Raw genomic sequence first — 17,695 nt, forward strand, 5'->3', positions numbered from 1 at the left:
TCCCGACATTTTTCCACACGCGTACGTGAGCACTTAGCCGTTGATAGGGCCTCTCACATCTTCAAACATCTTCAGAATTCTGAACGTTGTCGCTCATTGTGTTCAATAGACTGCTTTCATATTTTAGTTCACGCCACTACCAGCTTTCAACTCAAGATAAAGGAGGCTATTCATATTAAAAAAGAACTACCTTCCCTCAATCAGCAATTACACCATGTAAATCTAAAATTATCCTTTTAACTTACACCTTTTCACGTTCTGTTGTTACTATTTGTCTTAATTAGCATTTTTGCCTACTTATTATTCAACTTGCTTTGTAATCATTCATTCAACTGAAGATGACAGAAGTTCTGTCGAAACATGTCTTGCAAACTTAAAAAAATTGGTCGTTTTCCTTAAAATATCAAATTCTTTGTTTTTAACAGCCAAAGTGCGAAGGATACAGAGTACAAGGCGCACAAGAATGCTATCAACGAGAGACTACAGAAGGGAAATGTTTGTTTGCCACTTAATGAAGGTCGTCATAAAGACCTAACTGAATTCAAAAGCCACGTTATATCCTTTACAGACATAAAAACGCCGCACAGAAAAGGTTTTTGCAAGCTTTGACACAAATATTGCCTGTATATTAGAGCATGGCAAAGGTTCGTATACAAGATCTCTGCCAACTTAGCCTGTGAACAGGCTCCCGATTGTGTTATAGGGGAAGGAAAAAACAGGCGGGCAGAGATAGCCGATAGTGGTCTGGAGAGGGAAAAATCCCACCCCACCAGGCTCGCTTCGCTCGCCCTTTTTTTATTTTTTTTCGCGCCCTTCGGGAGCCTATTCACTTAGAGACGGTGAAAACTCTCCCTGCGTCATGGATACAGACTGAATCTCCCGGTCTCCAGTACAGGTCACCACTTTTATTTTCGAGTGAAAATTATTGGAATAATTAATACTACGATCAGTGGTGTCAAAAGCTTTAGCTTAGTCGAGAAAAACAATGGATGTGGCAAGACCATTATCGATGTTGGAGTACCGCTGATTGGTAGCGTCAAGCAAAGCTGTGGCGGCTGAATGTAACTATCGAAAGCCTGATTGCTATTTGTTTAGCAATTTGTTTTCCGAAAGGTATAAACAGAGTTGGTTGTAAACACGCCTTTCCATAATTTTAGAAATAGGAGATAGAATGGAAATTGAACCATTATTGTTAAGATTTGTGTTACTATTGCTCTTGTGCAGTGGAAAAACCTTCGCAATTTTTTTCAATCTCTAGGAATATAACCAATAGCGATATAATTGTTAAAAAGTAAACAAAGGGGCTCGGCAATAATATCCGCTGCGACCTTGAGTTACTTGTTTGGAATGCGATCGAGACCTGCAGATGTATAGTCTCCTTCGCAGCCGTTTTTTGGGATAGCAGATATATTAGTGACCAAGTTTTTGAGGAGATTCAACACATCACTCGGATTAATACATGTTAATTGAAAAAGCGGATGAAGCTGGGGTTATGAAAAGATTAAAAGCCTTGGAGCTGGGAAGTTTTGAGGCTAGATGAGGCCCGATATTCGTGAAGTGTTAATTTAGGAAATCAGCAATTTCGCCGTCTTGATTATTGATACAATGTGTTCCATCGACATTGATTTCGTTAATAACAGAGTCCTTTTGTGATCTACCTGTAACTGAATTTATTGTTTTCCAAATTTCTTTGGGATTACTTGAGCTTTCAGAGAATTTAGCATTGTAGAAGCCTTTTTTTGAATTTTTAATCTCTCTGTCAATTTGGTTCCTAAGCGATTTGTATTCTGACCAATGTTTGGAGTCATTACTTTTTTGAGCGTTTAATGAGGGTCGTACAGGGAGGTCTCTGGCACGGTTCACAAGCGAGGGGGTTCACCCTCTTTAATTTAGCTCTGTTTCTCTTGACAATAAGTGTCTTGATGTTACGCGTGAGCCAAGGAGAAGCCTTCTGACGAACTCGCTTTGTTTTTGGCGGAGCGTGTTGGTCTGCTACAGAAAGAAACATATTTTTCCAGGTATTCCACAAATTTTCGGGATCATCGTAATGTTTCAGAGTTTCTCAAAGGAGCTTGGATAATGGTTTCTGAAACTAGTGTGGAGAACCCCAGAGCAGGCAATTCTGTTAGGGCCGGTTAGTTAATATATATCAGGTGAATTAAGCCGGCTTGGTTCCACATGAACAGATAGCAACTGATTTAATGAGAAATGGTTGCAGAACCGGGTTATCATTATTAGCTCATTCAAGAGACTGGTCATATACCCTGGTATTCGGTAATAAAAATGTTTAACAAAACGAGCGGCTAGTCGTTGTACACCTTAGATCTGGATGTCATGAATTTCCTTTTGGGTATGCGAATCACATACCCTGGTATTCGATAATAAATTGTATACCCAAGATCTGGATTTCATGAATTTCCTTTTGGGTATGTGAATCCCACACAGATGATCTCTTACTAATGAATAACAAGAATTTTTCTTAAATGTGTTCCAGGTTCCTTCTGATAAATCCGGTAGTAAAAGTAAATAAAGTAAAACTTTATTTAGCCGCCGGGCCAGCCGTGATAATGCCAGTAATATATAACGAATATTAAACTTGATCGAGGTCCTTAAAGATTTTCACTCCTAAGTATTTAATTTGTTTACGGTGTTTATTTATGGTGCATTTCGCCTTTGCACAAGACCTCCTCCGATTTTTTCCTCTTTGGACTCATTGAAGAACGCCGTCTGATGATTGACTTCACTGGGAGCCTAGGAAGCTTAGGCCCGGTCGTCCACACTACACTGGAGGAATTTAAAAACGCAATAATCACCAGTCGTTTTATATTCTTGTTTGAGGAAATCTCGGCCAGGGACTCCTGATCCTATCGTGTTCGGAAAGGTCCGTTTTAAAATGTTTTCCGTCCACAGGAAACCTCAAAGCCGGCGTTTTCAAATTCCTCGGGTTTAAAGAGCGTTTTCGAAAAGCTCCGTTTTCGTGACGGTTACTCTGGACCGTAGGCCTGACCGTAGAAATAAAGTTGTATGTGTTTTTAAATTACTCCAGCGTAGTGTGGACGGACTCTTGAGCAAACCACGACGTCAATAAGCACCACCAAACAAAAGCTTTCCTGAGCAAAACAAAGGATGTAAAAGTGTGTTCAGTAAACCTTTGTACATTTCGTAGCCGACCTCTGCAAAACAACAACGCAAAATGACCGCGAACGCGAACGATGACCCGAACTGCTAATTTTTCGTATTTCCATTTAGAATTGAACGCTGTCATTACATATTTAGCCTGAAAGAGGTTTTAGAGCCATAGGCATCCTGGACAAATTCAATTTTACAAGGCGTTGTCCTCGGCGTCTCAGTCGTCATTATTAAGATCCCCATATTTGCATTTCGGATGCTGGAAGGTCGATCCGCTTCTTTAACGACTGGCGTCTGTCATCCTAAGTGGCTTTTTTGTGCTTTGCTCATGTTTTATCCCAAGACCAGTTGAACGCAGATGAGAGTATCGTGTAAAAACCGTAAAAAAATCATAAATTGCAGCTCTTTGACAAGGTTCCTTTTAATTCAGCGATTAAGCTGTCGAGCGTTTTGGTAGGAAGTTTTTCCCTCTTCCTGAAACAATCTCGTTTACGTTACTTCGCCCGTGCAATACCTTTTCATCTTCCTAATTACTACATGGCAATCGTTTGCATCTTCTTCTTCAGTATAGCTTAAGGCTTTGAAAACTTAAAGGCCATCGTCATCAATAACGTCCTTGAACATGGCGAGTTGATACTCGGGGCTTTCCCGCTTCAAACCAAGTAATTATTACAGTATTTCTCTTTCCGTAGCTTCCAGTTCTTCTCGCTACTTAATTGACCTCAAATCGAAATGTTGCGGAGACAATGATATCTGGTGGAATACAACACTGAAAATTGTAATGCTTTAGGCGGCGAGGCACCGGCAGCTGTTTTCGCTCGTAGGCATTCGTAGAGGATGGACGTTGTCGACGAACTTGAACTACCCTTTCGCTGCAACATGTAAAATTAGGTGGCACAGAGAACCTTAAACGAACGTCATCAATCAAGGCTTAATCTGGATACTCTAACTCGATATACACAAGATGAACGCGTATTGTTAATTTATAACTGTATGAATAGCATAAATTACAAAGCAGTTACAGAACATAGGCGTGCATATAAAGAATGTTTGGCAAATTAGCATATTATAACCTTAAATTAAGGTATGTCCGCCATTTTGAATAATCAAACCCAGCCGGTGTCAGAAACTCGTCTCTCCACTTTGGCTATGACGTCAGTGCTTCCCCATTGGCTCACAGCCAAGCTTTTTGTTCTTTTGCTTTATAAGTGCGGCCCCGCCCGGATGGTTGGGCAGCCAGTTAACTCCACCGCAATACACAAATCTCTCTTAATCTCTCTTAAAACACATACATCTACACATCCTACATCTCATTAATCCCCTACATATACCTATACAGCCTACATCTCATTAATCCCCCACATGTACCTACACATCCTACATCTCATTATTCCTAAACATATACCTACAGAGCCTATATCTCATTAATCCCCCATTTTCACCTACACATCCTACATCTCGATAACCCCCAACATATAATTACGCATCCTACATCTCTACATCTCATTTATCCCCCACATATACCTACACATCCTACATCTAATTTTTCCCCACATATACCTACACAGCTTTCATCGTATCAATTCCCAACACATACCTACACAGCAATACATCTCATTAATCCCCTACATAGACCTACACAGCCTACATCTCTTTTGTTCCCAACATATACTACCATATACCTTCACAGCTTTCATTGTATTAATTCCCAACATATATCTAGCCCACATCTCATGAATCTCTAACATTTGCCTTCACAGGTTGCATTTCATTGAATCATTTCTAGAGTCATTACTCATTATATTGAGTGGTTATCAACTCATGTAGAATTAAGTGGTCTTAAGATATCTCGGAACAAGTAAATTAACTATCGCTTTTCAAATTATCCGTTCGCTTGTAGCCTGGGAACAGGCTCCCGGTTGGGTTAATTGGTTCAGTGCGAACTAGCCAAATGTGGGTTAGGGCGAGCGGGGAGAGCCGAGAGCGGAATGTTGACGAGGGGGAGCGCAATTCGCGGAATTCTTTTTTTCGCGCTTAACGGCTCGCTTCCCTCTCTTAATTTATTTTTTCCGCCCCCGCCGGATTTTTTTACACCCTCGCTGGGAGCCTGTTCGCAGGCTAGTTCACTCGCCGTGCGCGGTTCAGCCGTTCGAACGGATACTGTAAGGAACGTTTTCGCGTGAAAGGTCACATATTTGCCGATGCGTTTTTGTGGTTCAATCGGTAAAGTTCTTCTTTTAACGACGCTTTTGGGGTCGAGAAAGTAAAATTGGCGATGTACTTACTTCTTTTTACGTGACGCGTGATTGGTGGAAAAGATTCTCCGTCGTGCGTGATTTAATAGAAAAATTCAGCGTGATGCGTGATTGGTACCCCACTTTTGCCATCCTCTATATCATTTGTAATCTATTCTTGCCCTGCATTCATTTCCTCAGTGCCAGCTAGGCATTTTTTCGTTCGCGCCGCATATTACAAAAGAGATGTTACTTTATGCCAAACAAATAATTAAGATTACATGTATTCTTGTATTAGCTATAGAACCTCTGACCAGCAGGGCGGTACATGTATTATGTCGAGATTCTCCGATCAATTCAACATGTTTTATAGTGTTTATTGTGTGGACCACGTAATAAACACTATAAACCGTGTTGACTTGGTCTACTCGAACAATCTTCCTGGTCAAAACAGAACGACCTATTTTAATTCTTGTAGAACTTTGAAATTGTCGAAAACTCTATGGCTGTTAATAATCTATATACAAATTCTATGCACAAAACGGAGAAAAGGTGTTTTACTCTCAGACTTACATATATGGGAAAAGCCGGCATTTCGCCTGTAGCGAGTAATCCTAGTACAAACGACTACTTTTGGTTAAACTAATGGCAACAAAGTGCGCCAACACAAATTAAAATATATCAAAAAAAAAAAAAAAAAAACACGGTTAAAAACGAATTTATTATCAAAATAGATAATCATCAACGGTTAGGCCGCAGGAGTTATAGCCACAGGCAAAATATCTATAGCCGATTAAACCGCAGCTGCATAATGTTGTTGTGTGTGACGCCGGGGTCTTTTTTTCTACCGTAATGTAATGGTTACCAGGCCATGACCAGCTGTATTATAACAACAATCTCTTTGCTGATCTTTCCCAACATTATAAGAACCTCCTCCTCCTCCACAAGCATCATCTACAAATTTCCCACCGCTCCCCCGGAATACCCCCCACCACGCCACCACCACCACCACCAAAACCACCAGGACCAACGTGATTAAGAAAGCCCACGAAAAAAAACTTTGGTGAGAATATGTTCGGTGTTCGTCATTTTCGGAAAGAATTTAATTTAATTCAAATACATCTGAATCAACTATGGCATAACATAGGAAACAATCTGCTCGAGTCACATTTGGTAATCGGGTACCATTGTGTGAAGGAGGAGAGACAGTCAGAAACTCTCTATGATAATTTCGTAGAGATTGGTTAGACGTGTTTACGACGCACAGCTCCGATAGACCCAGCTGTCGGCATGGGCTACCGACAGGATCCTCTAGGAACAATGACAAGGTTTCAAATTATATTACAGTTAGACTTACCAGTCGGAAATAATTAAAGTGAATTAGAATTGATAAGCTTTGGAGGATAAAAGAACCGCTATATCCTTCCACTAATGTGAGGTAAAATCTTTGAAACTTTTTCGTCGGCTAAAGCATTTTCCTGGAAGCCTGCCATGTCCGTTTTCTCCAGACGTCTTGTTAATTTTCGCTCTTCTGCAACTACTTTGGGATTGCGTTACATCAACTTCTGAGCACCCTATGGTTAGTTAATGTATTTTATTGGACAGTGGTCAGTATCATGTTCAAAAAAAGACTTAAATTAGGCTTGCATCTCAAGAGTATCTCACAAAGGTGTCCTAAAACGCACCAGATGGCGTTAGACCGTGTCTAGAATTTCAATCCTTTCCGGGGGGAAGATGCCCCAGACCTCACCCCCACCCCCTACAAGGATTGATCTCAGACCCATCAGTACATGTTACCAGCCCTTGAACCCATTCACCGGCTGGTACATTTGTTCCTACGGGACTTGTGTTAAAGGATATGCGGAACAATCGGCTGATGGAAAAGAATAGCTGAGCAAAAGCCACTTGCAGGGTTTTTTCTGCCGTCGCAGTGACCAGGGAAATACAAGACTCTACAGAAACCGAGGTTAAACCCTAGAGACTTGTTGCTGGAGGAAGAAGAAGTTGAGACAGCACTTTATAGGAGACTGAGATCACAACAGATATTTCATCGAAGTGGAATGAATTCTAGTCAGTCAGTATAAGCAGTTCGATATATTCCTATATTCGTTTCATAGATAATTGTAGCATCAAATCAAAGTTTGGCACATACCGCGAGGAAATAAATACAGGTAAAAAGAATAACAGACATCTCACCCAACGAAGCCTACATGCCCACCAACAATCCCTCCCCTGCTCCAATTGAATTGACTCGACTCGGTCCACTGACAAAGGAACTGCCTTAATTTTAATTAAAGAATTAAACTAAGTATTTCAAAGGCTAGCTTCATGATGATTACGAGGCAACTTTTTTGAAAACCCGTACTCTTCCAATAACGCTGTAAACGGCCCAACTCCAACATCAACCACAGACGATAAACTCCCCCCGCCCCCCGGGCACATCACCTAGCCAAATACCCTTGGTATCCCCGGGAGGACGATGTTAATGTTTCTGTCAAAATCAAATCAAATCAAAACTTTATTTATCGAGGGTGACACGTAATAGTTTATCAACTAATAAATTTGTGGCCCTCTTAAATGTACTAAAAGTTAAAAATCTACTATAAACAATAATTAAAGATTATCACTAAAATATGGCAATCAAAAAATTGTTATTTAAAAAAGGAGTAAAAATCTTATTCTTGAGCTGACTTGATTTAAAATGTGTGTACAAAGCGTTCTTAAGGATATTTACAGATGAAGAGGCGCGCAGCTTAAGGGGAAGGTGATTCCAACATGTAATAGTCGTTGCAGAAAACGTGCGACCTCCCTCTTTCGCTCTATTAAATCTTGTCGGTAAAATGGTAAAATTAGCGCCCCTTGTATTCCTATTGTGCTGGCTGTTATTTAGTTTTAATAAATCGTTTATGTATAACGGGCAAGCACCCATGATCCTTTTATGAGCTATTGTACATCTTTTTATATCATTCTCGATGTAATATGGTACCCATCCTAAGGTATTAAATAGATCTACAGTGCTATGGCGTTGTTGGGCGTCAAGGATGATACGAGCGCGGCGTTTTTGCAGCCTGAATATCTTACTTATGTTGTCGCGGCTGCAGCAGCTTGTCCATGTTACGCTGCAATATAATATCAATGGCTTAATTAAAGAATTATAATAAAGTATACGCTCTGCTCTTGGAAGATAAGCCTTGATTCTGTTGGGTATACCGATGCGCTTCTGTTTGATCGATAAATTAAAGAGCATTAACCCTACCCATTTCACCAAGTCACCAAGCAGTATATTAAAATAGATGGAAAGAGACGTTTATGAACTGATGTCTGGCGGGATGACAAGTATACCCCGGCATGAAATCAAGTCAAGTCAAGTCATTTTTCTTTAGGCAGGGTAGCCCCATCAGCCATTGGCTGGTATCAGAAAGGGCCCTGCGTAAAATGAAGACTACGTGATAAAAAATTCAGAGTTTAAAAATTATCACAACGTTATGTGCAAGGAATTTAAAAATTGAATAAAAAGGAAATTACATATCTATGAAGTACAATTTTTCTAGATCAATACAATAAAAGAGAACAATCAAAGTATATATCTAAGTATTATATTGATAGAAAACTAATCGCTAAAATGAAAACTAAGAGAGTTCTTAAAAATGGAGAGCGACGTGGCATCTCTTACTGATGTGGGTAAATCATTAAAAAGAACCGCGCCTGAAAATCTAAATGTGTTACACCCTAGCGTTAACTTGGGTTCGGTAGGTAAATGTCGTTCCTTTGTCTTGTCTTGTAAGCGTGAATAGTGCGATTTTTAATAAAATAATCCGATAAATATGGAGGAAGCAAGTCATTAGAAAGGGGACTTGCGTAAAATTAAGTCTACATGATAACAAATTCAGAATTTAAAAATTACCGCAAAGTTATGTGCAAGGAGTTTAAAAATTGAATAAAAAGGAAATTACATATCTATGAAGTACAATTTTTCTAGATCAATACAATAAAAGAGAACAATCAAAGTATATCTAAATATTATATTGGTAGAAAACTAATGGCTAAAATGAAAACTAAGAGAGTTCTTAAAAATGAAAAGCGATGTGGCTTCTCTTACTGATGTGGGTAAATCATTAAAAAGAACCGCGCCTGAAAATCTAAATATGTTACACCCTAGTGTTAACTTAGGGTTCGGTAGGTAAATGTCGTTCCTTTGTCTTGTCTTGTAAGTGTGAATAGTGAGATTTCTAATAACATTATCCGATAAATACGACGGAACTAAGCCATTTAGACATTTAAAAACTAAGATACATTTGTGGGCTTTCCTTTGTGTTTCCAAATCAGCCCACCCTAACATTTTGAAAGCTTCTTCGGTCGTTGCCCTCCTTTGTATTATGTGTGCTGCCCTGTTTTGTAGAGGTTGCAAGATGTTACTGCATCCGATTGACAGCCCACCCTATACCGTATCAGTGTAATCAAACATCGGCTTTATTAAATTATACACGCATTTAACAGCTTTTAGGGTGAGGAAAGGTCGTATGCGGGACGCCTGCTCACTTTGTTACAAAGTGAGCAAGCGGGACACTTGCTCACTTTGTTACAAACCAATTCTACATGCTCGTTCCATGAGAGATTCTCATCTAGTGTAACCCCTAAGTAACAAAAGCTTGATACTCTTTCAATTTCTTTTCCATGGAGTTGTAATCTATGGTCTGGACAATGTTCTAGTTTTTGCCTAGTACCAAAGAGCATCCATTGAGTCTTGTTGTTTTCTAACCATTTTTTGACATTGTTTAGATCGTTTTGTAGAACCTGCTTGATGATATCTGCGCTGGAGTCAGAATAGTACATAACCGTATCGTCAGCGTACATGCCTATTGAAGACTTTAGCAGACTTTGCGAGAGATCGTTGAGGTATACCACAAACAAAATCGGGCCCAGTATAGATCCTTGGGGGACTCCATAGCCGATAGTTAAACTGGATGACACGTCTTCGAAATGAGCAGCTAAATTCTTGAACAACCACAGCACTGTGTCAATCCTGATGTGGTCTTGGAAAAGATCCTGAGAAATCTCCCAACACGGGTATTTCTAGTAGGTCACTCACCCAAGTACTAGTCCCTCCGATCACGGCTTAACTTTGGGGATCCAAAGAGACAGGGTGCTTTACTTGCAACAACGTAGCAATGGTAATTTCATTCACTCTTGTATATTTTACAGAAGAGAAAAAGAAGAGAATAAAAAGAAAAAAGTACAATATGAGTCTGCAGACTAAAATAAACTACAAAAAAATTTAAATGTTTAGTTTTATCTCCACTATTCCAGGCATGTGTATTTGACTTGCAGATATTTGTATATTCCCCTACACGGCTTCCCAAACACTGAGTTTGTCGCAAGCAGCTGACATTGGGTTTTGCCGTTACACATGTCCTGCACGATTTGGAGAGAATTGCTGGCACGACAGTTAATGTTGCTCATGGCCGCAGGTAAACACGTATCCCGATCCAGCCTGCCATAGTTCGCGTCTAGTATGCTGATTTTTCTTCCGTTTTGGCAGGTTATTTCTCCCGTTTTCCATTGACAAATGACAAGAACCTGTGGCTTCTCTGCAGAAAATAAAAGAAAAAGTAAGAGGAGGAGAAAGAGACATATGCAAGAAAGGAAATCTTGAATTGTTGTGTCCCTCTAACTAGTCTCACGCGTCTCAAAGACTCGGTATGAGATTTCCTTCAGTACACGTACTGACGAGGTACATCACCATCTAGTAATTTGTGACTGACTTCTTGTACATACAATCACGGGAGGAGAAGATGTCTTTTTATAGAAGAAACTGCGAGAACCCAAGCACGTCAAACTCTAGCTACGGCTATGAATTGAAAGAGAATTTACGATTGATTAACTGAATCATTATCCGAAATGAGCTGAGATTTTTTTTCCATAACATCGAAGAAGTGTCACCGGAAAACTTTTTTTATTGAAAGGGTGTGGTCTCTGACATAGTGTGCCTCATTCTGAAGCCTCGTATGTAAGCTTACCTAGATTTGATGAAATGCATTAAACCAAACTGTGTTACAGATAGTTACCAGGATGATAAAATCCTTTAATCAATTTAAAAGCAAAGTTAGACACGGCATTCATGGAAAACAGGATTAGTTTAATATTTAACTTAGCATTTACTACTTCAATTTTTATCAATTAGTATTTAGCATGGAGTGTTTATTAGTAGTTTATGAGTATTAATTTTAAATATTAGTATTACCTGATGATTTTTAACCGTGTATAAAGAAATGTTAAATAAATAAATGAATAAACCAGTGCAGTTTATTCCATCTCCATAAAATCCATCTTTGCACGTGCAGTTATAGGATCCCCGGATGTTGTTACACACAGCGCCTTTGACATCACATTTGTGTGTTCCGTCGGTACACTCGTCAATATCTAACACAAAAATATTCCTGTGGAATATCTGTATCGTAACGACAATTGTTATTAAATTATCTCACCGGAGATAATTGTTATCATATTCCGTGTGATCTCCCAGCATGAACTGCCTGTTAAACTTTTAAGCAAGATTCGACAACAGCAGCAGTAATAATAGCAACCACAACAACAACAACAATGATAGCAGCGACAGAGAGCCAACTTTCATAGTTGCAACTCCCTGCTATAACTTCTCATTCTGGTATATAACCCCTAAAACCTCTCACCACCAAGTTAAGTGCACTCATTACAACAGAATGTATTAGTACCGTTTTCACAGTCATGGCCAGTAAATCCGGGAATGTACAAACACTGGTAATCTCTGTCCGTAAAACCGGCCTGACAGGTTGCGTTTTTCTGGCAAGGTTTCTTTGCACAAGCATTCTTCAAGGAAAAGAACAAAAATAGCCATAACAACAGCGATATCCATTGACGATATTTAACAGTTAATTAGTTGTTTATAACTGCATCTGACAAGCGCAAATTAGGGACATGGTCTAAGAGCGGTGTTTAATGACAATACATTAAGTTACGAGAATTTGTTAAAGAAAGCATACGTATCGACCGCATCAGAAGCATATCACCTTACAAAGGTGACTGCAAGATTTGGCAACTCTGATGTGCAGGGTGAAAAATGGAATGTCTCCAGAATATATATTTCTTCAATCTTATCCTTAGCCCACTCACTGGTAAAATATTATCTAAATTTTTAAAAACTTCCCCTATTGGAAAAAAAAAAACAGAAAGAAAATGCTTCTTATATTGACGTCATCTATGCGTCTGTCCTCTAATAGACCATAGGTGAGAACCAATCAAAATGCGCGGGTAATTTGACTTATTATATAACACCTCAAAGAAATCTGGAGCTCATAATCTAATTGTTAAATACTGGCACGTGAATCCCACTGGGGCAAGGAATGTTTCCCTTGGCAACCATCTGTAGCTATCTGTGTCCCTCTGCCCGAGAGCCTAATCCAAGCCTGCTATGTAAAAAAAAAAGTCTTAGATGCTTAGCACTAACCCCAACTCCACTCCCGAGTGCAATACATTATTTTGAATTCTTAAAAGATCCTATACAAAGTTTCGAGGTCGTGACAAAAAATCCCCCCAAAAATCTGTTCAACGTTTTAGATTTCAAACTGAAGTTACTACCTTCAATTTTATGCTTACCTCGGCTCCACGATACACATAATTTTCGTTCTTCGCGAGGTCGCCTGAGTGTTCGTTGTCGTGTTCATAAGTAGCGTTATTCAGATCACACTTGTGTTTTCCATTTGTATCTTCCTGCTCGTCAAAATTATAACTGACACAGTTTGGCTCCATGTAGCATTGCAGCTCGCAGAAATCTTCATTCATGACGCCAATGGTACGTATCACGTGATTATTCAGCCGGTAGCCATGGATTGGAGCACTTGTAAATCTCAAATTTCGACATTGACCTGAAAACCGTAAAATTGGACGGAGCACTATTAGGATTAGAATAATGGAAATGGTACCTCAAGCAGGCGAAATGCTAATTCCTGATCAAAAACATGCGCCTCAGATGTCCATTTTTTTTTTCAGTTGGACAAAATATGACGACATCTCTCAACTTTTTTTTCCTAGAGTGTGAACTCCCTTGCAGGGTAGGTGAGGCAAGTCTTTGATAATACTAAGAAACTGCCTCTTTGTCATTTTGTGGTAATTGTTGATCGAACATCTATCCGAATCGCTGGCCTGAACACATGTGAAACAAAACCACGCTATGGAACACTGCGGACAAGTTTAAAAGGGACTTTCTCGTCTACGGTATGGAAATATCACTGGTTCAACCTTATGTAACGCTTATTACATTAACATTATCTCCTTCTCAACAGATGAACAACAACACGCATTTGGATGACACAAATATACTTTTGAGAACACTTATATCCGAGTCACTATTTTACATAAACACGATCTTTATGTCGTTCACCAATTTATTATTACGCAGCTCTATAGATATATTAACCTTATTGCTGCCGTTAGGTGAAGCATGGTAACTTCGCACTTTCCATTCGGAATCGTTCGTTAAACAACGTACTTAATAAAACTCTACCATAATACTTGAATTAACGTTTTTGGTCAATCTGACAGAGTTGACAGCGTGATAACTGACTACTTATTAACCGAGAGTTAGGTCTTTACGGGAAAATCTCAGAGCGAGACCTTGCCGTATTGACCGAGCCCATAACCTATAAGCGCCGAACGTTCGAGGTTAATAAGTTGTTTATTATATGGCTTTCTGCTTTGTTTTGGGCAGCGGTCAACTTGAAAAAAAAACCTGACCTCAATTACCTCAAAACTTGAGCCCGCAGTGGTCACGTGATACTGCTGGGCGGATCCTTTGTTTTGACAGGTGTCAATGACCATAACATCCATGTTCAATACCAAAGATTTACGCTGTAAACCAAGGCTGCGTGTCTCCATCAACCTATTAGCTGGAGTATGGCCGCCTTGTTGCGTGACTTTAGTCCTCGTCGTCGTGCGCACGCGCTCATGAGCAAAACCGTTAGCTATGATATCCATGAGGATATCCATTCATGGGTTTTCTTTTCTTTCCTATATGAGTATGGAGCTCCGCTCGAGGGGAGTTCCGCAATAAAAAAATGAAATTTGTCGGCTGGGGTCGTTTGAGCTGAGCAAAAGTGTCAAGTCAGTTATTCAAACTTGTTGAGGAGTAGTAGAGTAATTGTTGTCTTTTCTGCCAACAAACAAAACCTTATACACAAAATATGCCTTCTTGTTGCTAGACTGTTCGCAGCCGGTCTTAGGTTCTCAGGTTCGATGTGGGTTAATTCCCGCGAAAGTGAAACAACAAGGGCGCTATGGACGAGAATGGGTTGGAGTTAAAAAGGTTATTTTCCTCTCGTTTGCGGACTATCCTTGTGTCATCCCAATACCCTTTCGTCTTAAAAACCCTCGCTCCTTACTCCATGTCTGATTCACGAATAAAAACACCGTAAGCAGACTACCTTGTTGTTTTCTTAGCCATGACATTAATTTCCTTTATATCATCAATCTAACTTCGAGAAAACCCCAAATTAAATAGCACATTTCGAAAGTCGCAAGCCACATAACACTTATTCAGACTAACCAGTTCCAAGAAGACAGGTCATTATTTATTTTGCATGCCACTCAATATGAAAACAAACTCTTTCACAAACGTTTTTTTCTCAATTTCGTCTGAATTGGGGAAACACCAAGGATAACAAACAAAAAAATAGACGATAGAATATGTCAGCTCGCTTTTTCCGAGATTATAATTTTTTTCCGCAAATGATAAAAACATGACGAAATTTTAAGAAATTTGCATGGGCATGACAAAACCACCTGTTCAAGCTAAGTGTAACTTAAAACCTCCTCTTTGCGGTGTGTTAACGTTTTAATGCAGTGACTTTTTAAGAACGAATGTGCCCAAAAATCGAACATTTTCAAAATATGGCGGCGAAATCAATTTGGCTCATATTCTCAGGTTAGGTAGGCCTTAGTGTGAAACAAATCACAAATTTTGGCTCAGTTTAGTTTGCCAAACTCTACGAAAAAACAAGAAGAGCTATAGAAAAAGAAAACTGGTAATTCTTTCTCCCTAGTTAAAAATTCAAATTCCAAAGTATCTTTGCAAATGACGGAAATCAAGCCCAAAACCCGACATTTGACTGATTTGGTTACTTAACGTCCCTAAACTGTTATCATTGAGAAAACAGTATTTTCAGATTTCGCCACCGACTACATCTGCTGCCTTCAAATAAACCTTAAATAAAAAATATCTTTAGGTGTTCGTTAAACGCTTGAGTTTGCCTACCATTAAAGTCTATGTAATATCAGTTTTTTTTTTTTTTACTTTTTTCAGAGATGAAAACTTTGAAAACATTCGCTGCTTAAAATTGTTTAGAGCTTCGACTCCGGCAACGCCAGTCTTCGACAGGTACAATGATAAAAAAGCGGTGAAAAGGGATCTGGAATAGAAATGCTATGCAAGACTACAACAGAATAAAATTATGGAAGTAAATCTAGGAATTTTGTTGAAAAGAGTGTTACATTGTCCTAGAGGCTAGAATTATTGCAAAATCTGAAGGTTACCATTGTATGCCATGCAACTTCTCTAATACGGTAATTGTCTTTGACCTAACGTGGGAAAAAGGCCGTACACATGCACAGGAATTCTACAGCTTTAGGCCGTTGCAGTTTCACGATCACGATTTTTAACATGCCTTGTTTTGTACCCAAATAAGTTGCAAATTTACTTGTAACGTTTTAGGTTTTTTGGGGGTGTTTTTTTTTTTCTTGCACGTAGACAATTTTAAAACAGGTGAATGTTGTAAGCATTCGTAATCTGCGCAAAGTGTTGGCTCATTAATTATAATTCCGACCGCGGCAAAGCCATATACTAATAAAAGTCTCGTCTGGACGCCTTACTAAGTGGAATTGAGTCAGTCAAGGGTGGCTGAAAACTCTCGTTCATCCTTTTTGCTACACGGTAATAGTAAAAACTTGAAACAAGCTGCACTAAAACAAAAATATTTCGAACATTGACTGAAGACAACCTTACCTTGCGTCTCCGGGATCAAGGAAGCCAAAGAGACGAAAACAAAGTAAAACGATACAACGAGCATCTCTAAGACGGTCTTGTGAAAATCTTGTAAAACGGCTTCAAAATATCACATTCCAGCGAGAAGTTTAAACGTCCGGTTCAACTCTGGGTGCTATGCTGAGCTAAACTTCGACACCGGCATGGGTCATCAGTATTAACTTGCTAATCTATTAAACCACCAGCTACAGAAGTAAGCCACACATTGGTGGTCACAGCAACAAAAGAACTCTTCTGTCCTTGAACTGTGGTTGCTGGATGAATCTTAACAATGCTATGATGTTGACGTATTGTCATGACCTCGTTAGCACTCTAAAAAGAAAGCGATGATGTTGCTGAATTAACGTGATATACTTTGTTCTAGCGTTTAACGTGAAAACACGAAATTATTTTTTCAAATATGTGAAAAGATTTAGAAAAGGAGACTTGATTAGCGCTGTTACCTGTGTCCGATGAAATATAAAAAAGCGCGCTATCTCGGAGTCGTCGACACTAGCTGGGCTGTTTGTCGTACTGCGTCAGTATTTTCATGTCATATGCAGGGTTTTGAGAGTGACGCGAATCATGAACTCATTGGTCTCTTTTGTTTTGATTGGTTGGAGAATAACAGAATGACAAATTAAATTCTAATGTAGCTCAAACAAAACATTGCCGCCTCCATTGCCTAATACGTGCAGTAAAATAATATTTGAACATCAGTATTAACAGCAATCCCGAGGTCATAATAGGCCATTTCCCAGTTGAGTTTTGCCTCTGTGTCAAAACAAGTCTTCGTGCGAAACCATTCATTCGAAAATGAGTTCCGCCTGAAGATTCACTTTCATGAAAATTCAATTCATCTTCATATGAAAGGTTTTGCACGAAGACTCGTTTTAAAACAAAGGCACAAGGTAACTCGGAAATGACGCACACTTGTCACGTAATCTGCATGTACGGCTTTGAATGACACTGGAAGGTTTTTAACCAAAAGAAATTGTACGACTCAGAACCTCGTATAGTGCGGGACAATTTGTGTTTTCTGAGTGCGGCTTTATAATAATCTTTTCTGTTTGGAAACCTCGTTGTCCTACCTTTCACTCTTTGTATGGAACGCGTCGTTTCGTACACCTTCCTCGTGGAAATTTCACTGTGATCTTTCTCAAAAAATACAAAATATGCTGGGTAAACCCTTCACAAATGGTGGTTAATTTATTAAATTATTGGATACCGTTACTACAATTAACTGTCAGTATTCTCACATCAATGGATAAATAGAACAGAA

General features: G+C 39.3%; 1 protein-coding gene across 1 annotated transcript in view; it reads right to left on the bottom strand.

The window, feature by feature from the left end:
- Window positions 1-16,554, bottom strand: part of LOC145490565 (uncharacterized) — a 33,392-nt gene extending 16,838 nt beyond the window's left edge. Inside the window, exons 1-4 of the mRNA XM_081469666.1 lie at window positions 16,396-16,554; window positions 12,996-13,264; window positions 12,095-12,209; window positions 11,658-11,783 (exon numbers count right to left, since the gene is read on the bottom strand). Of these exons, the coding sequence (XP_081325792.1) occupies window positions 11,658-11,783; window positions 12,095-12,209; window positions 12,996-13,264; window positions 16,396-16,459 (574 nt within the window). The 5' untranslated portion in view covers window positions 16,460-16,554. The remainder of the gene's footprint in view (window positions 1-11,657; window positions 11,784-12,094; window positions 12,210-12,995; window positions 13,265-16,395) is intronic.
- Window positions 16,555-17,695: the final 1,141 nt, after the last annotated feature.

The sequence above is a fragment of the Orbicella franksi genome, chromosome 6 (assembly GCF_964199315.1).
Source record: "Orbicella franksi chromosome 6, jaOrbFran1.1, whole genome shotgun sequence".
Lineage (NCBI taxonomy): Eukaryota > Metazoa > Cnidaria > Anthozoa > Scleractinia > Merulinidae > Orbicella > Orbicella franksi.